Source organism: Lonchura striata, chromosome 5 (genome assembly GCF_046129695.1).
Source record: "Lonchura striata isolate bLonStr1 chromosome 5, bLonStr1.mat, whole genome shotgun sequence".
Lineage (NCBI taxonomy): Eukaryota > Metazoa > Chordata > Aves > Passeriformes > Estrildidae > Lonchura > Lonchura striata.
In genome coordinates this window covers 22,313,136-22,341,004 of record NC_134607.1, presented here as the reverse complement: position 1 = coordinate 22,341,004, position 27,869 = coordinate 22,313,136, and the positions used below count along the sequence as shown (strand labels likewise).

Genomic DNA, 27,869 nt, shown 5'->3' with positions numbered 1-27,869 from the left:
TTTTCATGGTAGTCATTCCTCAGGAGGTGTTTACCCTGCCAGGCACCCCTAAAAAGATTGTGCACCTATTCCTGCTTGGGAAATCCTGGCAGTGTTGTATGGGACACCTCTAAATTTAGAGCAGCAAAAAGAGATTAGTGGAGGGAATAAAGCAAAAGTAGCAAGGGTGTTAGTCCTGTTAATATGTGTGGGAGACAAAAGAAAGGGGGTGGGGAAAAGCAAGGCTTCAGAGAGGGGAAGATTAGGGATAGACAAGGATGGTACTGCTGAGAGCCCTAAAAGATTTCCTATTTCAGTAGTCACCCAACTACTAGAGGAAAGGTCACCCAACAGCCAGGAATGTGCTTCCTGTAGAGAAAGAAACTGTTAAATTGGCTTAACCTATTATTGAGGGACAGACAAAGTATCACTTTTCTGCTATTGGAAGCATTGGAAAGCATTTACAGCTGACACGGCTCAGGGTCTGCAAGGCTGTAAAAAGCAGCATCTATATTTAATCAAAGATGAAGAAGGATTCAGTGAATTTCTGTCATGTAAGCTCAACATCAGCCACGTGACAAAGACAAGTAATGTGATGGCAAAGAACATGACTATGAGAGTTTTGAAATGCAGAGAAATGGACAGCTGCTACAGATTCCTGGCACGTGGCTGCTGGCTGGTACGCTTTTAATTCTTAAACAGGTTTCAGACCATTCAGGTGGCCTACATGTACTGCTTGATATGATGGCTCCAGAAAGGGTCACAGAGCCAATGCAAGCTGTCCCATGAGGGGACATCCTCTCCTTGAAATGCCCATGACAATGTAATATGTATCTAATAGCTGTTGGAATAATTAATAATTTGCTACTTTGAGACACAGATTTTTTTTTTTTTTTGAGCTTATGGAAAACAAACTTGTTTGGGTTTCCTTTTAAAGCATTTAATCTAAACCCACCTTGTGGCTTTGACATTAGGTTCATTTTTGATCAAACTCCACAGTCCTTTCAGAAGCTCCAGCTCTGAAGACCTGGAATGAAAGGCATTTTTCCTTCCCACCCTCTTCATTCTGCTGGGCTTCAGGAAGTCAGGAGGTGAGTTTTTATTGTTAGCTGCTCGAGAATAAAATTATTCTGTGCTGGTATCTTTGGATAGACACTGTAAATGATGGATTTCAGCAGAAGCAAGAACATGTCCTGGAAGTGGGGAAAAGCTGTCCCTGGAAGAGAACAGGCTTGCATAGGGACACAAGCAGGGAGGAAGTGTCCCAGGAGACCTTCTTGGAAGAGCCAAACTCTCCTGGTTGGATAAAAGCCTATCTCAATTAATTCACTAACCCTTTTATTTTGAATGAATCCTTTATTTATACCAGGTCATTGGGTTAATCTCCCTGAGATGCACAGACATTGGCTCATTTGAGGGTTCCTGAGCTAGAAGTGATAGTGTTTTCTCATCCCAAAGCCAAATCAAACTACACAGGGGCAAAATGTGAGCAGAGCAAGAAAACAGAAGTAGGCCCTTAGGTAGGACCCACTGTCCAGGCTAAGGGGAGATGTGAAGGAACAGAGAAAGAATATTTTACAATCACTCAGCAAAAGTCAGGTCAGAGCACATAGTGGGAAGAGAATGTAGAGCTTGGTCAAAAATCATGAGGAGCAAGATGTTTGGTTGCTTTGAATCACAGCTTTTCTTGACCCAAGATCTAGTGTGTACCTGCATGGAATTGCAGAACAGGCATCACCCTCTTTGCATGCTCTCTTTTTGACTGTGATCAAAACACACGGTAAACACATGAGAAAAAAAAAAAGAAAAAAGAAACACCTTTAAAAGTAAACAACCCCCTCAAAACCCCAGCTCTCTTTTCTAGCCACCCCCATAAAACAACAGCAGCAACCATGAAAGGAAAGCTTTCTAGCTCTTACTCTCTTTCTTTTACTAAAAAGTCAGTGTGAAAATGGAAATCAGGACCATAAGCCAGGGGGAGAAATTGTTCAGGTCACAAGGGATTTTAGGGAAGATTAAAGGTTGAAGTTGTCATATGGAAAATACAAGTGGAATGTCATGGAGAGCTGTGAGACTGCAGGAGTCCCCCCCAGGGGGCTTGTAAACCCTGTCACTTGAATCACTTGATATCAGGTGAAGAAGGTTAGGATGAAACTGTGACTACATGTCTTGTGCTTCCTTGGATGACTTCTCCCTCAAGCAACTCTTTGTCAGGTTTAAGATATGCTTGCCCAAAGCAATCCTATACATCTGAAGAACTACAGAGCTGAGGATGTCCCAAGGACTGATGTGTCCAACTTGGCATTATGTGGAAATATCAGAGTATGAAACAATGTAAAAGTAGCATCCTAAGCTTCTTACCTCCATATCCTGACCAAGGAAAATGGTCATGTTGTGATCATCCCAGAATCCTCCTCTAGGCTAAACAAATATCCATGCAGGAAAAGCTATCTTAATGCAGGTACTGGCCTGAGTCCCTGGACTATTGTAGAGAGTAGTGTCCCCTTAGCTTTAGATGATTATGATGCCTATATTCCTGATAATCATTGAATAAGGACAATTCACAGTCCAGAAACTACAGTAATGAGTGACTTGCACCTAATTCAGAAACTTTAGCGTGATCACTTTTTCTTGTTTTAAGTAAGCTCAAGGTCCTTAATTTGAGTGTGTGTGTGTGGCTACAATGTAGTCATCTGAAGCTGCATGAGGTGAACACAACTAATTTGTGTTGATTTTAATCAGTTAGGTGTTTAAGCTCTTTGCTGGAGCTAAATTTAGCCCTGTATCTGACCTGAGTGTCCTTCAGGTGACTGATAAGATGACAAGGATGAAGACAATAGAGAATTCAGGTCCAAACAGGTATGAGGAAAAGTCTTGTGGAAGACCTGTAAGAGTACAGATACAGTATACACAGTGCAGACACTAGTGGAAGCAGGACTGGACCCTGAATAAGCAGGGGAGAGAAAAGCACCATATGTTGGAAGGGGATGAGTGTTATGTAAATAACAGGGATAGAGACATTTTGCAAATGGGCAGGCCGATCTCATTATTTATCTACAATTAAACTAAACTGTGGGGTCATATCATCCTATTAGACCTAGCAGATTAAACTCAGGCTGTCACTTTTTGTTATTGTTTCTGGGGGAGTTTTGGAGCTTTCTTAATTTAGGTCAAAAAATGAGAGGCTTCCTCATAAGCATTTTAATTAACCAGCTGAAGAATTATTTTGCCCTCAGAGACTTGCAATACCAAATCCAGAGCTCCGACTGTAATATTTCAGCTCAGATTGTGTTTGTGCCCCTTTATTCAAGTCAAAAACACAGACAGAAAATCAATCCCCCTCCCCCTCATTTGACTACTTGGAAAAAAAAGTATCTCGAAAGTTTGATTTTTGACCTAAACACGTTCTTTGCAGCAGCCCAGGACACGAAGACCAGAATGTATGAGGAAAGTGACCAAAACCTGCAGAAAAAAGCACTTTTGTCTGGACCTTAGGCCTATGCACACTTTATCCCAGGCATCTTTCCTGCCCCAAGCCATCTGTGCAAGAGGGTCATCCAGCGTCTCATGGCTGAGTAAAATCCCAGTCCTTTTGCAGGGCTGCTTGGTGCACTGTTGGTTGAAGGGTTGGATTTCAACAGAGTGTGCTGCTCCTCAGGGAGATGAGGAGCTCCTTTCTGGTCCTTGGTGCCTCTTGCACACATCCATTGGGCTGTGGCAATTCCTGGCAGCACTTCTCCAGCATGGTGACCTGGCACCACTGCCACCCATCATCCCAGCAGGTTTGTTCAAGGAGAAGAACTGCACACCTCCATGGAGGACATCCCCAAAGCTCCCATGTCCTCCTCTATGAGGAGCTGGCACAGATACTGCTCCTTTCCAACTTGCAGGGTAGCAGTGAGCTGTAAGGGGGCAGGACATTGAAGAGCAAGTATGGTTTTGGGAAGGGCAGCAGCTCCACGTGGTGGGGAGCGAAGGAGAGCGTGCTGGGCAGCCAGGCAGTTGTCAGCTGTCCTTGCAGTGGTGAGTAGTATCCCATGGCAGGATAGGAAGCAGAGAGCTTTCTTGGCATCAAGCTAGAAGCCTTTCAAGAATAAAAGCATAGTCTCAGGTGAATCAATATGGACTTCTACTTAGATGAAATTTACAATCAACCTTATTTGTTACCCTGGTGATCAGTAATTAAGAAGAGAAGTTTAGAAAAACAGACTTCCTAAAACCCAGTGGGGTGTGTTGCCACCCAGGACACAAAGCAAAATACTCTTTTCTCTAGCCATGAAAAAACTCCTGTCAGGGAAAGAGCCTGTGTAGCAGACTGAAAAATAACAGTCCTGGACTGCTAAAGCATAGGTCAAGGTACTGGTCAGCCAAACCAAGGCTGGATGTTGTAAAGAGATTCTGTCATAAAGGAACATGACTTTGTGGCTGCAAATGTCTTAGGCCCTCCTCTTCAGGAAATTTCTGATTATAAAGACATTCTGAATCAAAGTATGATTTACAGGGAAGTGATTTAGAAGCAAAATGGGGAAGGACCACCCTACAAGAGACATCTCCCAGAATATTTATGAAACAGGTTTAATTCTATGAAGAAATGTGTTATTTGATCAATGGATTTATGGTGGGATTTCTTGTCATATTGCCAACTTTGTCTTTTCCAGTGGTCCTTCTCTGGGGTAGTCCCATGGAATTACTGGTGAAGTGATTACCTGGTAAAGGATAGCTGACTCTCCCTTAGTGGCTTTGACAAAAAGCATCCAATACTCACTGTGATATCTGACTTGGGAGCAGGAACAAAATCAACTTCTGTCAGATAGTGAAGGCCACCAAAGTTGCCGAACTTTTCATGTTTCCTCCACTTTGCTCGCTGATTCTGGAACCAGATCTGGATAAAGGCAAGAAAGAAAAGGCACAGAAATTAACAGACTATGAAGGAGGAACTCCTCACAGTTCCTCTGAGGATCAGAAAACATTGACCTCCAGCTCAGCAGAACCAGAGGCCAATCTAAAGTAAATCTAAAATAAACCACTGGATTTGACAGAGCGCTTTTCACATTTTGCATAGCATATGGGATCTCTGGACCATGTTTTCTATTGTGGCTCTCAGAAGAAATAGGATCACTCTGTTCAAGGAAAGACAGTATTGTAGGTTTTCCAGGGCTCTCTGGGGAGAGCAGATCCTTCTGTAGAAAAAGCTGTGCAGTGGTCACTGCACATAGCATTCCCTTTCTCTAGAAGGTGTGACATCTCATGACAGAGCTCTTCTGCCCTGTTTCCAAGTGAATAGACTGAGAAAAGATCCACCTAGATGTTTTGATATGCCGCAATAAAAGTTTTTCACCAGTGGAGATGTAGTAACAGGGTTCTATCTATATTTAGCTGGTAGCATTTGGAAATTCACATAAGGGACCTAAGTGAAAGACCCAAGAGGACCACTCAGCAATCTGAGTATGTTATTGGCCATCTCTTTTGCACTGGAAAGCAGACAACTCATTTTCTCTGGGAAGATCCTTTCATTTGTCAGCTGATTTGACCAGTCTGCCTTCTGGCAGAGGTATAAATGTATTTATTGTGCAGCTGCAGTTGTGCATCTTGCTGCACTGCTGTGAAAAGTTGAAACCCCCTTCAATTGTAGTTTCTAGCTTGCTAAGGGATTTGTTATTTGAATGTAAGCAAGTGGTTCACATGGACACAAAGTGTTGGATATTGAAGACAGGTGCTATTTGATGTAAATACATATGTATTTTTAGCCAAATAACAAGCAGCTCAGTTATTTCTGCATCTCTCACTCAAGAAGTAATGGGAATGTCAGGAGCCCTTTGCTATATTGCTGATAGTTAGCCGCTATATTGCTGATAGTTAGAAGTAGCTGGGGTTACTGAGAGGACAGTTTTGTTTATCTGGGTTTGCAGGTGTCTGGAAACTGCTTTGTCTGTATGAACTTTTTCATTCCCTTTCTACCATGCAGGAGTTATATGGTGAAACAATGCCATTTAACACTCACAGAGTGATGGAGGGCAACAGGGGCACTCCAGCCAACATTCAGTCTCTGAAGTGCTCCTTCTAAAATCTGCACATGGGATAAAGCTCTTGCTTCATGGATTTACTTTATTTAACTAAAGGCAAAAATTTTAACATTTCTCAGACCAAACTGCTCTTTTTTTCCCAACCAGCTCTCCAGAACCCTTACATCTAAAATGATTTCTCCATACCCAGCATGAGTCCTTTTTGTTGTGTTTTAAACCTGTACCTCATGCTCTGTCTACTGCAGATATCAAAACTTTATTAACCAAATACACAGAACCATGGACTGGTCTTGATTGGAATGCATCTTTTAAAGAAGATCTAGTTCCAATGCTTCTGCTGTGGGCAGGGACATATTTCACTAGACCAGGCTGCTCAAAGCCCCATTCAGCCTGACTTTGAACACTTCCAATGATTGGACACCCACAATTTCTCTGGGCAATCTGTTCCAGTGTCTTTCCAATCTCACCATAAAGAATTTCTTCCTCATACACAAAGTAAATCTACCTTCTTTCAGTTTAAAACTGTCACTAAAACCTCACCATAAAAAAAAAGTTGAGTTTGGCAGTGTCTATTTTCATGAACCAGTGCTGATAAGCATTAAATATATTATCTTTTCTTTAACTCTCCATTAACAGAATATACACTTCTTTTCACAGTTTTTGCCAAAAATCAATATTTGTCTGACAGGCCAATCATTATCTGGTTGTCCTGTTTGCCCTTTAAATACTGACACATTAGATCTCTTCAAGGGCCCTGGAATGGAATGTCTCTCATGTCTCAGAACTAAATATCAACACTGATGACCTAAAATTACTTCTCAAGCAGTTTCTTCAGAACCACTGGAAGTAAGTTACTTAGATGTGTAGATTAAAAAATAACTGTCTGTAGCAGCTGCTGTTCAACATTATCCTTATAGAAAGTGTTACCTGAAATATTTCCAAGGATAGAGAAGAAATTATGACTGAACATCTTTGCCATTTATGCATTATCCTTGACAGTCCTACTGTTTCTATAAAGTAACAGATCCATGTAATTGATCACTTTGGGTTTTTTTTCTTTCTTTTGTTCTTAATCGACTTTTATTGAGTTTTTGATCCTTAATTTTTCTGACCAAAGCTTTGGCCTGTGCCCTCCTGCTTTGTCTATTTATTTTTATAATTTCTTGTTTCTCATGTTTAGTTATACAGAATTTTTAATTTTTTTTGTGCAACACATGCAGTTATACAGTTTCATCTATCCATTTAAGCTGTTTCACAGCAACCATAAGTTTTTTTCTTGATTGGAGGACACAAGATTTTTCACAGTTATGAAGGGCTTCATTTGGTTACCAAGTGGTTGTTCACTTTTTTGATATTTAAGTTGTATTTCTGAGGTGATTTAACTTACACAAATCTTTTAGCTTTGTCAAAACCATTTCAAAGTAGCAAGAGCACATGTAAATTCTCTGTGTGCTATTTGATTTGTGCGACAAATGCAGTCAATTGAAACTATAACTTGTAACTTGAACCTAAGTTACTGCTGCTTTTTAGTTCTGTGGCTGATTTCCCTTTATCAGCCAGGATGAGGTCAAAGACAGAATTTGTCATGAATTTGCCATCTGCATTTCATACATGAGGGACTTTTTACTTCTTTCATTTACACTTCAGGCTGATGCTTCCCATAATAACTCATTTTTTTTTTCCCATACAGATAATAAACAATTTTTTTTAAACAGAAAAGTGCCTTGTTCTTTCATGTGATTCATTGTTCTGTGGAGAACACTGACTGGCAGCTCAGCTTGTGTTTTATGCTGTGGGAAATGCATTACTGGAGTATTGGTATTGCTAATGGGAATGTTGTAGCAATGCAGGTCTAATTCTCCCTGTCACCTAATGATGAAGCAATATTATCATGGCTAGTCAATGGTCCCAGGCATGTCATAGTCAATAAACAGCTCTGTGTTGAACTTTGATTGTTAGAGAGGGATATATGCAGAGAAGTACACCAATGACTATAGCATTGCAGCAAGTGCAGAAACTGCCTCATGCAAAAATCACTACAGTGCCTGGTAGGCAACACCAAATGCCAATACAGAGTGGTATGTATATTTTAATGTAGCAGATTTCCCATGCAGTAAGAATTTGGGGTCAATTTTTAGCTCAGTCAGCAACATTATATTACAACTGGGGGAAACCAGATTAGTTTCTGTGCACTGAAATTATAGCCAAGGCATTTATTGCCTGTCCTATTGAAATACAGAACACTAAGAAGCACTCCCATTCTGGCAACTATTTTCATACTTTTTGAGACCCTATGGAAGATGGATATGGATGACAGTTTGTACTGGATGAATATTAGCCTATAAATGGTTGATAAATGATTAATAAATATTTTCATAAATGGCTGCTCTGTCGCTACAGAGTCCAACAGGTTACTCATAACCATCTGTAACTCCTATTTGCTATGCATTTAGTATGCTCAGAGCTTCTGTTAACCCTTTGATTAATTCCATGTGGTTAGTCACAGCTGGGTGAAAAATACTTCTTTCCCTATTTGTAAAAAGAGAACAGTGTCAGTGGCCTCATCTGTAGGGTAAGAGAGAGGTCACGTATCTCATTAGCATTGCCACCCAGGCATAAACTATTAAGAATGCACTCCAAATAATGAATGAATTGCAGGGAACATAGCCTTTTGGAGACACACTGTACCTGAACTCTGGCTTCTGGGAGGTTTATCTTTGCTGCCAGTTGATTGCGAATATGGACATCCGGGTAGTGAGTCACTTGGAAAATTTTTTCCAGTTCCTGGAGCTGCTCAGCTGTGAACGTTGTCCGGATTCTTCGTTTCCCTTTCCTCTCAGCTGTGAAAAACAAGGAAAGATGTATTACTTTTTACAGGAAAAGGCTACAGGACCACAAGAAGATTCAGAGATGCAGCAATTTCTGTAAACCGCTCTGCAGCTGGGATGGCATCTACAGCTCCTTCTAGATATGTACTTATCATAGGTGACTGGCTCCAGACGTTCTCTAGAAGACAACGTTAATGCACTCCTTTATCATTAAAAGAATGAGTCAAAGTGTCCATTTGCACTGCTAATTCCATGGATCCACTGCATGTCAACAGCAACAAACACCTATGTATTTTAACCACACTAGCCCTGCAATGAGTTTGTCACCAAAGTCCTTCAGTGTTGGACCAACCATTGGCCCCTGATTAACTGCTGTTCTCTTCCCATATCATTCCTACAGCAGTAGGGATAGCCAGCAGTTAAACTCTGCTCTTGCAAAGAAAAGGTATTTTTCTGACTGTACCATTGTGGTGTGGGGACTTTCTAAACAAGCTTAACCTAAAGAACTTAACCTTAAGAATAAGGCCTTAAAGCCCATACAGAAGTATAAGTGCTGTGAATTCCTAAGGAGACTCTTAGACTGCTCCATTGTTTCACCTGCTGTGGTGTGATCACAAAAAGTACTTCCCTAAACACTCCTATAGTGCTTTGAAAATGCCCTCCTACACCAGGATATTTTATTTAGATCATGAACTGTGTATAGCACTTGATGCAAGTTAGAGTGAGGTCTCAGTTTCTCTGAAATTATGCTGAAGGTCTTGCAAGGAAGAGGAAAAAGGAGCTGCATAATGTGGAGTTTAGCCTCATCCCAAAGCTGGAATCTTCTCTGATGCATGGAGTATCTTCCAACTGACATTGAGTAACCAGCACAAAAAGCCATATGCCAAGCATTGTGAATCACAGGATTTTTTCTACTGAGCTTGGAAAACTGCATCTGATGGGTGCATAAAAATTCTAATACAATTTTACTGACTGTGATGAGCTTGCTACTCAGTGACCTGAAGTAATTGTCAATGCAACCATGTTGTTAGAGAAAATTGCTATTTTGAATGGCTGCTTTTGGTCTTCCATGGTCTGATGACAACTAACACTTCATACTATGTAACTAGAGGCATACTCTTTCTAATGGGAACAATTAACTTCGAGGGGCTAAGCTAACCCCTCAAAGAGACTTGGTAGCTTTTCCCCCTTTTGTTCAGTCATTAGCATCCTTCAGAGGGCTAAAACAGTGTAAAGGTAACGAAACACCTAGGCCAATATAAAGCAGGCTCTGTTCTAATCAGAAAATGACATTTTTCATTTTGTAATCAAAACCTCATTGTTACTTTGTTGACACAGAAAATAAGAATTAAAGTGTTTTGTTCATCAACTTGGTAGGAAGGAGCCCAGACACAATATCATTGTGAATATTTCATATTTTCTAAACCTTTTGGGGACTTTGAAAGGAACCCACTCATGCAAGAATAACTGAGGAGTGTCATTTATCATGACTGTCAATACTACCATGTCTCAGGAACAGCCTAATAAAGCTGATGTCCAACACAGTTAAATCCGTATCATTAGACTTTCTACCAGCCTATAAAAGTACTACTCATTAAACTGCAGCACTAGCTTCAGCCTCAAGAGAAAAATGTTATTTCCATTGAATCTTGCTGGCACTACTGGGGCAGAGATCTGAAATGAGAAATATTTGTGTGTGTTTACGCTGAAGGTATAAAGGGCACCTTCTCCTAAGAAGCCCTGATTACATTTACTTGAACTTTCTCAAAAGATTACTGTAAAGGGGGTTTATTGCTATATTCAAGAAAAGGGAAATATCTGTGCAGGACACTATATCCCCTGTAAATAAGTCAGTGTTGCCAGATCATAATGCTGTTTCTTGTTTGGAAGATTTTCACCTCCCATGTACTATATGGCTTGCTATATTCTGTCCTGCTGGCACCCGAGAAATGTCCAGGACCAGAGAGCATGGCTTCAGAGAGAACAGGCACATGAGTTTCTGGAGTCTCATACCAGCTTCTTGGGTATGAAAATGACCCAGATAACTTGGTGATGAGCAAAAGAAACTCCCTATCAGTCCACTCTAAATCCTCCACATTTTTCCTTCTGGAAAGGTGAACTGTATTATAGACAAGACTATTATGTAAGGGGAGGGTCTGCACAGTGCTCAGAAGTGTCAATCCTACTGAAACCAGATTTTGCAAAGCTGAAACTCATCAGATTGAACAAAATACAGTAATATAAGGTCAGTTATGAGCCAGTAGAGACTGAAGGACGAACTTTGATTTTGACTATATATTAAATTAAATTGCTAACAAAATAGACTCTTGTGAACTAATAAAACTTTTGCCAGTAGGCAATACAGAATTTTTTTTTTTCAATAAGTAACCAGTCATTCTATTTTTAATTTTTTTAAAAACTATCGGGAAATGCAAAATATCTGGGACTTTATGTTAACATTTTCTCTTGCAAGATGAAACTTTCTCTGACTGTAGCTTTGATAGTTCCCTTTGCCTTGGGACTTCAGCTTAGAGATCCCATAGCAAACAACAGCATTCAGAATTACAGTCTAATAAAGAATGTGGGTGGAAGATGTAAGACTAGGAAGTGTTGGAAGTGTAACTTTGGCTTTTCAAATGTGGCTCTAGAGTCTCTGGGGAAATAAGACTCTGTCTGAGTTTCCTGAGCTATTTTTTATGTAAAAGCTGGGGATATTCAAGTGTGCTTTTATGCTCCGTGAAAGTCATTTGCAGGTTAGCTGGCTCTTGAAACCAAGCCTGAAAATACAAGGCAGCTAAAAGTGTCAGCATTTTCAGATGCTTAGAGATACAGCTGTCTATACATTGCCTTACTGTTGACATTGGAAGGGCCAGATTCTCCAAGCTGATAAAGCAGTATAGCTCCTTTAAATTCAGTATCAGGCTCATTTGTCCTTTGCAGATCTCTTTTATTTTTAGGTCAGACTTGAAGCAAGTTGGAACATATGAACTTTGTAGAAATAGAGATTCTTCTTGAAGGTGCACAGTGGAAGGATGAGATCAATGACTACAGGTTGCAGCAAGGAAAATTCTGGTTACATAATAGGCAAAAATGTTTTCATAATGAGGGTAGTCTCATATAGGCCAGGAGAGACTGTGAAGTCTCAGTCCTTGCAGATACCCTGAACTAGACTGGTCAAAAGTGTAAGCGACCTGATTTATGCTGGCCCTGCTTAGATTTGGGGTTGGATAGTCTCCAGAGGCCTCTCACAACTTACTTTGTTACGTAATCTCTGATCTCCAAATAACTATATGAAGTAAAGTCTCCCCCCATCATTCCTTCCCTGAAAATTTAGGGAGCTTAGGACATTAAGGCCTTAAACTAAGCACAGCTCAAAGCATCTGATTTGCAATTGTTTATATACATGGTTTTAGCTTAGCCTATTGCAGCTTATTTCCACGGTCCAGTATAACACAGTTTCAAGAAATATGAGGTATGAGTAAATCGATACTGATGACTACTTCTTGTAAAAGTTTGCTAACATTTGCAGTTTGTAAAGTAAAAGATGCACAGCTGCAATGATGCTATACTTGGGGCAAATCCCTTCTGGACTACATTCTGTATTAGGCAAATAGCCTGTGGTACACTGTGCACTACTGTTTCTTAGCTGCATATCTCAAGAAGCTAGAAAAATGCTGCCTCAGGGAGATCTCTGCAACTGCACCCCCAATTTGGGCAACCGAAGTAGCACCCCCTAAGCTGTTACTTACCCCAGTAACAGCTAGGACTGTATCAAGCCGACTTCAGCCGTACACTGGAGGGACAAGGAATTAAAAATGCAGGAGAAGGGCTGGAAATCAGTACTAGCACATATTTGCCTTGAAGTAGGTAATCCAGAGAGATGAAAACGGGTAGGATCAATCTATCTTGCTGCAATCTTCTTTGTCATTTCTGGACAGACACCCTCTCACAGTATGCGACAGCCAGATCCAAAGATTCTGCTTCTTCTTTGACAAGGAGAAAGCAGTTACATAAGCAAGCAAGTGGCTTTAGCTATATATCCTCAGAAATACATTTTTCTCTGTGTAACAAAGTTGACTATCATTTTTTTTTTTCAGAAAGGAACTCAGGTGTGTTGAAAAAGAGTCTCATTATATCTGGTTAAGTTCTGTTTCATCATTTTTTGCCTTTTTCAGAGAAGTTCCTATCTCTCTTTCTCTCTTCTTTGTAACTCAGATATGCAGCTCTCCCACCCAGTTTCTTCTCATGGCTTTTCTGAATGCTGTTTTCTTGTGGTGAGATTCTGCTCACAGCAGACAGCCCCATAGCAAAAACCTCCAGTTATTACAGAGTGCTGATGGCATCAGGACAAAATCTGCTTATCTGAATACAGGGATGTGCCCTGTACCTCTACTAGTTAAAGAGGTGGCTCATAGCTTTCAAAAGAGCTTGTAGTGCAATATTTAGGCATGAGTATTGCAGTGTGGCTAATCTTTATTAAAGTGGTCTTTCAGCCTAAGAAAGACTGGCATAGCCAGTGAGACTGATCCTAGTGAAACACAGCATTTAGCATCCAGTTGCTGCCTGTTCAGGCATTGCCAAAGTCAATTCAGAGAACCACAACTTGAACTTTCTAAGTCTTTTTAAGACCTCCTCCCTTCAGTCCAAAACGCCTTCATATAGAGTTGCTCCCACCCTGGCACTGAGTACGGCGCCTAATCACCTGACATCAAGACTGAAATGCAGAGAGGTACAGACTTCAAGGAGTGTGAGTCAAAAATACCAGGCTAGAAAGCTGTTTAAGCAGGCTGTACAGTGGTGGTCAGGGGAGTTTCTTATGTCTGCTTGTCAGAGGAGTTGGCAAGGAGTAGACAGTATGCATGAAACCATTCATGCGGACAGTTTGTTGTGGAGGATTGTGCTCACCATCAACCTTGAGTCCCTGGTGAATTTAACCTTTCCTGTCTGCCAGAAAAGTGATGACAGTGTTTACAAATGCTGCTGCCTGAAATGATGGTGAGCATAGCTCTGGCACAGCCAGTGGTCAGCAGAGTATCTGAAGGATGAAGCAAACCCTCAGATCTGTACCTAGGCCAAAGGGCCTGCACCTCCATGAACTCACTTCTTCAGTCCCGTGTGGATTTGGGGTAGATGCGTGTGTAGGTTCCCCATGCAGCTAAATCTCAAGCTTGACACTTGACACATTCATTTCAGTCAATGTTTGCAATAGTCAAATCTCATCTTAAAAGCAATGGCCAGCCTAAACCAATAATGGTTCTCACCAAAGAAAACATGTTCCCCACCACTCTCTGGTCCAAAATCCTTGTGAGGAACCAGTCATTTGCAACAGGGAGAAAGCTGAGTTTATTGCAGGTTGCACAGACAGCCTGTTTTTTTTCTTTATTCCTTCTCTTTGTGATTATTTGTAACTGCAAACATCTAGACATTAATCAGGAATGTTTATTTACATCCCTGCCTCTGCTATTTTCCCTTTAAGCATAAAGGGCTTGCTAAAAAGCAGGTAAAAGACCTGCCCTCAATTTCAACGAACAGTAATAAACAGTATCATATCCCAGGGCTTTAATAAAAAGTTCTAGGACAATTTTGGAGAAGCCAATAAATACTTAGTAAGACCTTTGGAATAAACTAATCATGATGTGCCATCAGCTTTACAAATGGTCACTCGACTAGAAGAAACAAATTAACCTCTGGGTCCTGTGTAAAGGTACCCTTTGGATCCAGAATTCCCTGGAAAGAAGGGGCTGCTTAAGGAAACCATTGAATGTTAACATTTGCTTTAAATAAACAAAACTCAGAACCCAAAACCTATGAGAAAAAAACACAAAAGGAATTTATGATAGTCCCCAGCTGCTGACAGCTTTGCTTTATTCAATGCTTACTTGTACCAGTGAGACTTCTATGTGAACGGAGTTTGAAGGGTGAGACTAAAGGATTCAGGATTTCATTTACTATCCAGGGTGTCATTATAAACAGTCAGTCTTCAAAGAGGGAGAAAAAAAGAATCAGCCTTCAACAATACCTCAAGTAAACCCACCAAAACAAGGTCAGTGTTCTGGGGCATTTCCAAATGTATATAGAGGAACACTGCACTTTAGACACAGAGGACTGCAGGGACTATTCACACAGATAAACAAAAGGCTGGTAAGACAGCTAATGGCAGCCAAATTATATATATGGGCATTTCTCTTTTTTTTTTTTTTCTCCTGGTTTTCCTTTTCATTTAAAATAGCTTTCTTTTGTTCTGCAGGACAATGGGATGCTTGTGCCCTTTCTCACAGTCCCATTGGTGTAGTTGGGGCAGCTGATATTTCTCTGGGATTGTGATTGCACAGTGCTTCATTATCTCTTGGGTGATTCAGAAATGCATTAAGGTAAGTCAGCATATTGGGGAAAAGACTGTTCCATGAGAGATAAACCATAAGGTTTCACAGGGGTACATGGATTTGACCATATTGTCCACAAATGAACAGTACAAGTGAATTTATGACTTTACAGAAAACATAAACATTGAGCTAAGGATGTCTGCAACTGGCATCAGTGTAGAGGGGACATGATTTATAATGGGCTTCCTCCAGAACTGGTATTATCTCTATACCTTCTGTTGTCTTTATGAAAATTGCTACCAGAATACATCAATATGCTTTGGGATCACAGATGCTATCATAACAATAAAACAATTAGATTAATAAAAAGATCTCTGAACTCCCAGTCAGCAATGTGCAGAGGATTTCTGCTACGGAAATATTTGGGTGATGTTGACTCATTAGGGCAGAGCCTCCTCTACAGCAAATAACGAAGACATGAGCTGCAGGAAATAACATGAACCTCTGAATCATGTGCGGTTCACAGCGTGAACCCCTCAGTTTCTGGTGGAATTAGGAGCCAGCTCTGTTTATTGAAGCATGATCTATGCTGTCCCTGAATTATTGCCCAGAGAAGAAATCCTAAAGGACCAGACATCCACCCGAAGGTGTCTGAAGGTGATGCTGCTCCCTGGCTTCTCCAAGGCACCGACTGGTCCTTTGCTTGAGCAGAAGACTGGAACCCTTATCTGTGTACAATGCAGGGCACACTCAGGCACTGCCTTTGGATGTAGTTACAGTGCACACCTGCCCAATGTATGCAATCAGACCCAGCATGTGTAAAAGACTCATTGCAAAATTATTGCCCAGGAGGATCCAAATGAGGCTGGGATCTTGTACTTGGCAATCTCCACAGGAGCTGCTGCAGGCAGGCAGGCCAGACAGGCATGGGGGTGTGTTATCCTCTCAGGCTCCAGTGCTCTACTCTTCTGAACTGGTAAGCCAAGCCCCAGGGAGCTTAGAGCAGAGAGATGTAATTAAAATGAAAGTGGGAGCTCAGGATCTGGGTGTTTACATAGACAGGTGCTGAGAGGCTGAGCAATAACCACAAGAGTTTGCCCTGCTTGCTCTGACGTTTTGAATACCTTGGCAGCAATGGTGGTTGTACATGGCAAAGGGGCTGCAATGACTCATCTCACAGAAGCTGGCCCAAACAGAGCCTGTACCTGCAGCTTCAAAGTATGACTCTCCTTAGAATGATCTCCCTCTAAAACAGATTTTATCAAAGCTGCTTCTCCTTCTAAAATGAGCTTTATCAATGCTGCTTTCCAAGAATCCAGGTTTTCTGAAAAGGCTCTGCTGAGCTTTCCATGCAGAAGGCCACAGGTGAGGGCATACAGCATTCAGAATGAAGGCACTCAAATTCAAAGAAGGATTTAGCAAAACTAAATGCCAATGTCAGCATGTCTCTAGCATATGAGGCCTTTTCTTTTTTTGCTTACAATGCAGCCTCTAAGTTCAAAGTGCAAGAAGCATTGCTTCCAGCAAGTGATTCGTGATAAGGGTATAAATCTATTTAGCTTAAATGACATTGCATTTCTAAACCGCTTAGTGGCAGAAGCCATTTTGTGGGAAAAGAAAAATTTTAGGGAATTTTTACAGAGTTTCCTGGAAATACGCTCCAAATCCCACACTCAGGGTCACAGTTGGGGTGCTCTTGTTATCTCAGACCACATGCCCATGAAGGAGGCTGCTGTCAAAGCCTCCTCCTCACCTTTCTCGTCTCATACAAAATAGCACCAAAGCCTAGCTCTCCAGCCTCCAAGGTGGTTGTATAGGACACCTGATTTCTTCTAGTCCCTAACAACTGAACAGGATATGTGTGTCTAGATAGAGCCCAGGGCCCTTCCTCACAAACCATGAAGGTGTTTTACATTAATAGATGTATGCTAAGTGAGGTGAAGGAATGCCCTGCTAAGGGCTTCTGATGTTTTTTCACATCAGAAAGGTTGCCTGCTGCTGATGCTGCTGCTGTTCCTCTGGGTGCTATCAGGCATCGTTGATGTGGGTGTGAGAGAGGTCCTGGGGACACCTCCATGGATATGTTATGGACACTTGGGACTGCCAAGGTGCCTTTTCAGAGGATCTGTAACTGACCTGTAGCTGCCATGTCAAAAGCAGGTCTGAAGCCCCCCACAGTTCACAGGTGCATGAACAGAAGTTAATTTGCTATCAGCAGGGCTACAGACTGCTTCCAGGGATGATGCAGTCTACCCTTCATGCAGCTGTTGTTGCTGATGTTGTCTGAGAAAGCCGATACCTGCCACAGTCAGGAGAAAAAGAGCCACCAGCTCTTCCCCTGTAATGTAAAGTGGAAAAAAGAGGCTGAAACTTGAGACACAGAACCTAGGCCTCCAACTCTCTGCTAGGAATGACACCGTGTATGAACGGGATCAGAAACATCATTGTTTGCACACTGCAGGGAAAATGCCATTCCAGTGCTTTAGGATTCTCCCTCCTCCTCCAGCCAGTTTGTATCAAAGGCTCAGCAACTGCAGGAACCAGTAGCCTAGAAAATGGCAGATCATTAAAACTCTGCTTGGCTTCAAAACCTCACTGTGACCAAGGAACAGAGGGATTTAGTTTAAAATGCCTTTAAAATACACTCTGCCATTGAAGGGGGCTGCTTATGTTGGTTCCATTTTGTGCAGATAATTGCACACTTCCTCCCCTGCTCTACTGATGAGGCTGGTACCCACCATGGTGTCAGTCAATGAGGCTAAGTGCCAAGTCAGGATAGCCACCTCCCAGCTATGGTGTGATCCTCCTGGCTGGAGACTCCCTCATATAGAGAATATGTGAATAGTCTACTTTTATATTCAGAGGCAACTCTGAGAGCCAGATGCATACAGCCCTGGCTCTTCTATGAGGAGGCCACGTGATTTAGCCCTGCTGTCATGAGCTGTGTGCAGCTTACAGGGCAAAGGAAAGCTAACATTTCCAGTTATCTTACAAGGCGTCTCCCTGCATCAAGACTGATGGCTGTCTCGTGCAGGAGGAGGAGGTGACAGCAGCTTGTCACAAGACTCATGTATACCTTGGCAGCAGTGGCAGAGACAAGGATTTTCTTTCAAATGTATTTCACAGAAAGTGCTGTTTCTCTTGCCAGCTTGCAGAGTATGGAGCAAGGATGATGTGTGAATCTCAGGAAAGCCAGCTGAATAACCCCACATCTGCCATCTTCAATGGACTTAAATGAAATGCCTTATTTTCCCTGGTGTAAGTAGTAACAAACTATGCAAAAACACCTTTCTGCTGTTTCTGAAAACCTGTTTTCTGGAATGTAGTATGAATGTCTGTATTTACTTTTTCTCAAACACAAAGGACTTAGAGAAATTTTTGTCACATGTTACTAATTAATTGCTGTCTGTTAGGAACTTTTCTAGTTCAGGTACCAACTATCCTGCTTAGCCTAAAGTCTCTGTGCAACATATTGGAAAAGGATATTTGTATTGTCCAGTGCTTTGGCTAAGAGATAGACCACTATTTACCAATGCTCACAACTAATTAAATTAGCAGATTCACCAACGTGGCCAGCATTGAAAACTGTGCCTGACACATCCTGCCAGATCTATTGCCTGTCGCCGGCTTGCCTGTGTGCATGCTGATGACCTCTTCATCACCTGTACAGTGGGTCCAAGGTGTACAGAGCACATTGAGCTGACTCAGCTTATTCACCAGCCTCTCTCCCCCTGTTGTGCAATGCACATTTTCCAGGAAATGGGCATTGCACAACCGTGGCAGTAAGGCTCAGAATGTGGTAACTCCTTACACCCCAAGCAGGACGGCAATAAACACCCCAAGCAGTCACTACCACTAACATTGGTAGAGTTAGTAGGACTGAGCTGGAATTCTGGCTCAAATAGTGGCTTTTCAGTCTGTGATGGCAAGAATGAAGAACTGTCTCTGTGACTCATCCAAGAGCTATGACCATCTACTGTGACTCAGCCAATGGAAACACTCGTGCTGTCTGTTGCTTGGTACATAATTCTAAGATAACAGCTGTGTTTTGGGGCATTGAAGGGGAAAGTCTGGATATAGAGGCACTCACCATGAAGTGGATGGTCCACTGGGAAACCACATAGCTGATCTTCCTCGTGTTTTCTTTTGCCTTCCAGATGTTCACGTCCCGTGTCCTCACCCAGGAAGGACACTGGGTTGGCAGTAGGTCTTTTGCAGTGAGTTACCTGCACCCTCCTTGCTTTGGCCATGGGTGTAGCACATGTGGTAGGAAGAAGCATTTTGGTTGAAGGTAAGTCACAGTCAGACTGACTCCAGCTGCTGGAATCTGTGAAGGACACAGCACAAGACAGCTTTGAATAAAGCAGCCACCATTCAATGCACCTTTCAGTTTGTATGAAAAAAGTGGTATGGATACTGTACTATTCAAACCTGATCATATTTCAAATGGCCCTAATCCTTCTGTGCTGTACTTCAATGCCAAGACTACCCCATGTTGCAGACACAGGATCTCGGTGAATTTGACGCCCAAATCTTACCTGTTTTCTGCTTCCTTCCCCTTAAAACTTTCAATGGTCCTTATAAAGAGATTTTCAAAAGAAGGACTGTAAAAAATACAGAGATATAACCAAAAGATAGAGAAATCTCAGCTTCCCTATCAGTATCCAAATTAGTGGCTGCCTTTTTGGAAGAACTTGGAAGCAAAGCGGATATTGAGCTGCTCTGAAAATCTGTCATCAAGATTGCCATGGAATTTGCTGTATGCCAAATGCTTTTAAAAGTCTGGTCCCTTCTTAAAATGCCCCTGTAGGTACATCTACCTTATAGAAAATGGGCCAATGAATAGGCTAAAAGTCAGTGTCTTTCCCAATTCAGGTCCCTGTGTCCTTGTTTCTCCATCTGGGCTGCCTGCTCCTCTGATTTAGGCATTGGAAAATTCTAAAGGCAGCCTTTGCCCATGCTGTCAACATTTCCTCTGCCTTGTGACAAGTGATGCTGGCGATATCTAGAATGGTACTGACAGCCAACTCATCTTTGTGAAATCACCTGCACACTCTTGTTGACAGGACAAAATTGTGTTGGCCTATTTTCATGAGGTACAGATGTAATATTAACTTAGATTTGAGCATGGACATTATAAACAATCTCTACAGTAACCTCAGCAGCAACCAGTCATGTCATGTGCTAGGACACCTGACCCCAAGTGCTGAGGAAATTGGTCCCAGAAGCCACAATTTTTCTTCAGCCATAGTGTTGCCTTATTACTAACACCATTACTTCAGTTGTGTTGTAGGGGCACTTCAAAGATGTTCCAGATGACTTCTCTGCCCTCATGAATGTAGTATGAGTTTTTACACCTCCTTATGAATGTAAGCAGACCTTGCAAAGCCATGCACTGAAATGTAATATGCTGGGAAGCCTCGAAGTTTATGGCAGTGGGCTGTCTGTGGCTGTCAGCATCCCAAGAGAGTTATACCAAACACCCCACTCTCCACCTCCCTTATCTGTATTACAGCTTTGCCACTACCCTGATGCTGAATGTTTGATGTACTGCCTTTGGTAGTTGCAATCATGGCTCAGTTGACTCTTCAGAGACAGGACATCTGTGTCTGTGCTGCTTCAATGGCAAATCTAAAATTTGCTCTAGTTCTCTGACCCACCTGGATTTCTTTGCTTGGAAAGCTAGAGTAAAAGGCAAGACATAAACATAAGGTACCCATTGAGGAATTTAGGTTTTCATGGCCTGGGAGCAAATATGACAGTACAGGTTTGTCTGCTATTATTGCCAAAGAACATTAAAACCCTAATGTAGTAACGGACTGCACTCCTGAGCAGTCTCCCACATCTGGGCTCTGAAGTTTGCTGCACCTGTGGGTGATCCCCTCTCCCTTCTCATATCTAAATGGCAGTAGGTGTGAACCACTACAGGCTGTACTCAAAGAGACTCCACTTTTTAATATACATTTTACATATATATATATATATATATATATATATATATATATATATATATATATATGTTGTCATGTCTGACATTGGAAAAACATCTAACTTTTTAGACTTGTTAGAGATTTATTTTCTCAAACAAACAAGTTCTATCTGAAAGCAGCTTTGGAGCAATGATAATTATAACATCTGGAGACAAAGTACCCAATTCCGATTCTGCCCTCCCTAAGAGTTCACACAATAGAGTTTTATAGAGGGTTGACACTTACATAAATAAATAAATACATAAATAAAAAGAAGTGGTAAGAGCTTGAAAAAATATCCAAAGCTTAATTTCAATAAGGAATAACTGTTCAAATGTTATCTATTTAAAATATCACCAATCTCTGAGTAACCTTCTAAACACAATTACATGTGTACAGTCATGTGGACCTTAAAAACCTGGCCCACCTCTGCATTTGAGGCACATTGTGCAAAATAGCACTCATTTTATTCCTTTAGTATTAACTAACTTTGAGTTTTCTGGTGAGAAGACAGGTGAGGATTTGAATAATATTTGTGGGATAAAGGAGAAGGATAGACCTGGGAATGGTCACTAGCATGAGGCAGGGGTTAAATAACAGATGATCAGAAGATATTGGTGTTGGCATAGGTTCTTAGCCCAGGATTTTTACCGTAGTCCCCTATCCCTAAATTAAGGACTAGTTGCACTCCTTTGCTAGATGTGATGCTGTGAAAATTCGTGTTACAAAAGTGATGATGCTTATATCCTACAGTAATGAAATACGTAAGAGTACCTAAGCAAGGTGCTCTTATGGGGAGTGATTAAAGCTTTCTAAGAATGACATTAGCTTTTCCTAAATTATAGAAGACTTTTCACATATCTTTATTCTTTATATACAACTTTCCTCCCCAATATTTTTCCTGCGATGCTTACATACCCCAGTGATGAGCACAAGTTATGTATAAGCACGGATAGAGCAATTACAGCCTGAAGTAGAAAGAACAGGGAGGAAATGGAAGACAGTCCCAGGCAGAATGGAAAGTGCCAATGTCTCTGTGAACTGGTGAAAAGGAGTGGGAGGATCTGTTGTTTGGGATCAAAGTGTATGAACCTCTAAGTATTAACCTCTGAATTAATCAAGGAGATTTTTCTGGAGAATAAGATTGAAGGTAGACAATATTGAGTTTACAGCATATAGCTGAGAGTTAGGAGTCCCAGTCCTGTTTTCATTGCAAGTTCTCTGGTGTTGTTCTGACCAAGAAAAAAGCCTGCCTGGAGTGGTTGCTCTTTAGGACAACTTGAATTTTTTTTTGGTACACATTCATGTGACTCCAGCAGGGAACTCTGAAAAACAGCTATGAACTGGCATGGGACAGAACTTCCTCCAGGGAATGTAGTTTTATTTTTTTTTTCCCCAGAGAAGTAAATGACATTTCAGCCTAGCACAACATGAGATACTTGTTACTGTCATTACTGTCATGCACAGAAATTACTTTGACTTGTGGCTCAAAATGGTCTTTTTGTCTTGACTTTCAGTTGCATAGGAAAGGATGGACAATTTCAGCCAAGATAGTAGGATTTCACTTTGAAAGCAGAAGGTTATTTCAGATCACCTAAGCTCCATTTAAGCCTTGTTGTGTAATCACTGGAGAGAGACAGACCTTAGGAGGCACAAGGTTTATGATTTTAGGGTCTTACTAAGGCTGTGAACAGGGAAGAGTCTGTCACTGAGAAATAGAAGCATATTTGTATAGTGTTTTGGTTTCCTGGCTTATTGGTTTTCCTTGCAATAGGTGGGGTGAATTGGTCTTATTGGCCAGATGGCATCTGTTCAGTTAGATTCCTTCAGTTTGTTTCCTCTTTAGTGATAAAGATAGGTGGAGTGTTGCTAAAGGTGAACGATCAACATATTGACATTTGAGTGTGAAGTAGTGGTTGTATTCCTATGAATTTGCATATCCTTAACAGGATGGAGCATAACACAGGCTGAATGACGAAATTACCATATCTGTTACTGCTTTCACTATTAATTTCCCAGGTGTAAAACTTTCATCCCAAGCTTTCCCTGACTTGATAAAGGATCTCTTGTTGGTGAAACTTCACTGGCAGAAACCAGGGGAGTAACGAACAATCACTTCAGATGTGATTTCAAGTACATAAAATCAGGTTCCCAGGAATTCCAGAACAATTTTTTTCTGAAATAGGCCTGATATTCTTCTGTGTTTTAAATGAAAGAGTTGGCACAAGGGAGGAGATCAGCACTCACTGGGTGTTTAATTGTATTCCTTGCAAAGGCCATGGTTATCCTTTCTAAGCATTGTGACAAAAGGTTGAGAGGAAAAGCACAGACTGCATACTAAAATGCCTTCTTATCCATAATTTGGTTTTTAATTAGATAAGAGTCTTTCAAAGATTTCAAGAGGCTTCAACAACTGCAGCTCCAGGTCCTCTAGCTGTTGTGCTTGTGCAGTGAACTCCCCTATGACTAACACTGTAACTGGAAAGCCAAATGCTTCAAATAACACAGCACACTCCTTATTCCAAGTCCCACTGGAATTACACTCACAAAAACATGAACTTAGAAGTCAGGCCCAGAGATCTTCCCATACATGATCAAGCCCCACCATGTGAGAGGCTTGCACTGTACATCACAACATCCTTTTTGTCAGAGACTCAGAATAATTTGTTAGAAGCAACTTCTAGAAGTCATCTGATCCAACACCCATGGGTTTTCTTGGGAATCTTGATTTGTAACTCTCATTTAGGTTACAAAGAGGTTGGAAAAGACCTTTAAAATCATAGAGTCCAAACATTAGACCACCAAGTCAAACCATTTCTGATACTCTGCCATCTTCTGCTCCCCTGGTCCTACCCATCTCCTCAGCTCATAATAACTAGATTTAGACTCCAGGACAAGTGAGATCTTGGTACTGAGACTGTCCACATCAGATGGTAATTTCTGGCCTCAGTATTTACCTTAGTGTAGCCTATGTGGTGCCATATGAATCTTCCTGTCTCTCATATGAATCATAGCTTAGCTCAGATAAATACCATATAGGATTGTGGGGAATATTCTTAAAATCCTTAATAAGATATAACTAATCCTGACCTGTAGTACTTCCTTCTTTGCTGCTGTTGAACTGTTATGAGAGAGCAGCTGGATTTGTGTCCCATCCTGGAATTTCCAGCAAGTTCCCTAGCTCATTTCAGTTCCCTGACCTTGGCCAGTACTGAGCCATACTAGATATGGCTGATTATTTACACAATTTTTTAATGACAGTGTTATATGGCATAAAGCTGAACAACTTAGATGGAATACAACAATTATCCCAAGATGTACAGCACAGGGTATTGCACTTCTGAATTAAACATAACTTATCTGAATAAACCACAGTTCTGCTCAGAAAGCAAAGGGTAATAAATTCAGGTACCACATTCTTAGGTAAGAAACAAACAGTGAAAAGGTTTTGTTTTCTTTTTTTTTTTAAACTTCCTTGATCAATTACAAAAACAAAGTACAACATTTTGGAAGATTTCTGCAGCTTTCCTATTTTCCCACTTCCAGTAAAAATTAAGTGAATCTTCACATGTATATACTGTTTTCATTAGTTAATAATCTATGTTCCTTTAAGTTCATGAATCCAGCCTTGCTTTCTAGCAGGGGAGAGAAGAATCACGATATTCGCCTGCTACAGTTACAGTCTTTCTCTAGTGTGATCATGGTGAAGAAAACCCAAGGGCAAGGCCTGCTGGTTCTGCCTGCATTGCTTTCAAGATGAAAAACTGGCTGTATGCTCTGGTGGAGCAACTTGGCAGTGCAGTAGAGCAGTGCCAGGAACCCACCATGTTCCGCATGCAGACTTGTCAGACCCTTGTGCTTGCACTTAGCTGAGACACACAGTAAAACTGGGCTTCAACATATTGATTGTGAAAATGACTTAATATAAAAAGGTCCTGTCTCTCTTCCTAGAGAAAATTCTCATGCTGTTGAAATGTAGTTCTGCAGCCCATGTTGTGAACAAGTACTGATTAAATTTTTGGTGGTATTTGTCTCACTTTGGATCCAGTGGCACACAGTGACTGGACTCAGGAAAGGACTTTCAGCTCACAAAACCACACTGCCAGAGCTCACAGCAGCATTTCTCCCCCTTCAAAACCTTTTGGCACATGGGCCTCACTGCTCCAGCAGCAGCATCAGCCATGTCCTTGTCCACCTCTACAAACTACCAAGTTCCTGCTTCTTTCAGGACTGCTTGTCCAGTTCCAGTTGGCAACAACAGTTTAAGGAAATCTCCAAATGCTCCAGTCCTCCAATAGTACCAGTGGCAAAAAAGGCAAGCAACACTTGCCAAATACTTCAGCAACCTTTTTTTATCTTTAGAACAGCTTTTTCTTTGAGCAGATGATCTGGAGACGTCCCCCCAAACCCCAGTTATCCTATGGTTCTGGAAAAACCAGCAGAATGCTATCTCTCTTTCCCAAACACAAGTTTCCATGAAAAGCTACAGTTACTGGCACAAAGGCAGCAGTAGTATATTCAGCCCCAATGCTATGAGTGGTGGGTTGACTGCCGCATGGTGAGGAAACAAGGTAATCCCGTGTCACACATTAGCAAAAAGAAATCCAAATCTTGTGCAAAGCATGACTATGAGTCAGTGTTGGAGTGCTTGAGTCCAACCCCAATAACTAATGTTACAGTAGTGAATAGTTTCCCTCACCATTAGGGCTTGTTTGCTTTCTGTGTGAATAGGCAATGGTTTCTTGGACTGACAGGCTTTTGGAAAAAGACTCTCTCCCTTAATAATGGGTGGCTCATCCAGCGTCCTGGGAAGCGGGGTCCTGATCCATGAAAGTATCTCTCTATATTACAAAAAATAAAGTGTAGCATTAAGCTTTATTGAAAGCAGTTGAGTGAGAGGTGGGTGAAAATTTTGTGCCTAAACTACAGGTCATTTTTTGTTTAAGTGGATCTGCTTGTTGTATATGTATCTATATTTTATGGAAAATGCAGATTGGAAAAGATGAAAAAAAAATAAATCCAGAAAATGCTGGACATTGTTCTTTGTTTAACAAAAGAAGGAGACAATTTCTGTGGGGGTAAAAATTCAGTCAAGGCCAGAGTAACTAAACTGTGAAAACTGAAGTCAAAAAGTCTAATGTACTTAGACTGGTTTGCTAAGATCAAAGTAATGCAAATTTTCTACCAGCTGTTTTTATTTAGCTCATGAAAGAACCTAGTGTCCATGATGATAAAAAAAAATATTAAACATATATGCTTTCTCTTTTCTTATTCCAGCAATTGGTTTCTAATACTCCTTTATCTACCATTACCCTTACAGATCATTTCTCCTGCTTGAGGGTGAGTGGTCAAATTTATCCAAAAAGGGTGCTGATATGAGATTTGGCTGTAATTCCAGACAACAGTCAACTCTTGAAATAAGTGAAACTCCAAAAATTTTGTTAAGTTGCAGGAGTCTTAGGCTCGCTTCCTGAAACTGAATACCTGTCCTTGCAGTATGCATTTATCTGTCTTTCCCCCCCACCCCCGACCAGATAACAAGAGTATTGTTTTCTAAAAGGAAAGATGTATTGTATTTTTTACAATAAGCACTCCTCACTGGACAGAGCTACCTGAAATAACTTTTCAGGCTGCATACTCACCTCTCCAGTGACATTGGGGCTTTATAATGTACAAACCCCCAGAGTCCAATCTACTGCAAGGTTGAAAGCAAATTATTTAAAAAATATTATTTCTGCATTTATAATGAATGATTTGTACCTGATAAGGGAAATCCCAAATTCCTATAAAAGTTAAAGAATTAAAATTCTAGATGACTGAACCTGACAGCCTTCGGGATCAAAAAGCGAGGAACATTTTCATTAAGTGTTATAACTAGCACTTACCAAAGGCCACCGGTGAGTCTGCTTTTAGGAACGGAAGTCTCTCAGCATAGCTACTTTTGTTGCTGGTTTCACTGTCTGGGACAGTGCTGGCAGAAGGTTTCTTTAAGATTTCCTCAATGGAAAAGGACAGGCTGGGCTTCCTCTGTCCAGCACACACCCGGGGGTCCGTCATATTCCTGCCAAAGTGGCCGTGGGACACAGAGTGCTGTCGTGCTGCCCTGGGTCTCGGAGCACGCCGAGGGACACGCGGCTGGGATGGTGCGTGTCTCTCCCCACCCATGCCCGGGTGACCCGCGCAGCGCTGGGAGGAGAAAAAGGCGACCCGCAACTCGGTACACACGCCTGCTCCTCGCTGCTGATCACCCTGGGACCAACACCTGCACTCCCTGAGTCTGGGAAAGGCAGTGTTACAAGTGGGGGTTAAAAGTCTTATCAACCCCACCCACTGCTGAGCATTCCCCCTGCCTCTGGTGTTTACGGAGCTCTGAACAATCCTATGGCCATTCCAGGAGGAGGTGTGCTCCTTGCAGAACCAGGAGAAGAATGCCCTGGGAAGGTTTGCCTCTTGTTGGTAAATCCTGTTTGTGGGGTAGTTATCTTCCTTTTCTGCTTTCAGGCTGAAACCTGCATAAAGCCCACTGGATTTGTATCATTATGGAGTTAAGAAAATAATTCGCAGGACAAATACTTGATCCTCGGGCCATTTACTAGCAAGAGAGACAACTTGTAAACTTTTTTCATGTATAAGGAGTTGTCACATATGAAAACCTTCCTCACCAGCAGTTCCCAGCTTTTCCTTCAGCCATCCTCCTAGCCATCAGCTTTGGCTCAGATTCTCTTTTCTTCTATTGTGAAAACCCTT

The 27,869-nt window shown here is 41.5% G+C and overlaps 1 protein-coding gene across 1 annotated transcript; it reads right to left on the bottom strand.

The window, feature by feature from the left end:
- Positions 1-3,826: 3,826 nt before the first annotated feature.
- ISX (intestine specific homeobox) lies at positions 3,827-27,179 on the bottom strand. Its single transcript, XM_077783121.1, has 5 exons — positions 27,008-27,179; positions 19,244-19,480; positions 8,691-8,842; positions 4,745-4,861; positions 3,827-4,063 (listed from the first exon to the last, which is right to left on the bottom strand). The coding sequence occupies exons 1-5, from the start codon at positions 27,177-27,179 to the stop codon at positions 3,827-3,829; spliced, it is 915 nt and encodes a 304-aa protein (XP_077639247.1).
- Between the last annotated feature and the right edge of the window lie 690 nt (positions 27,180-27,869).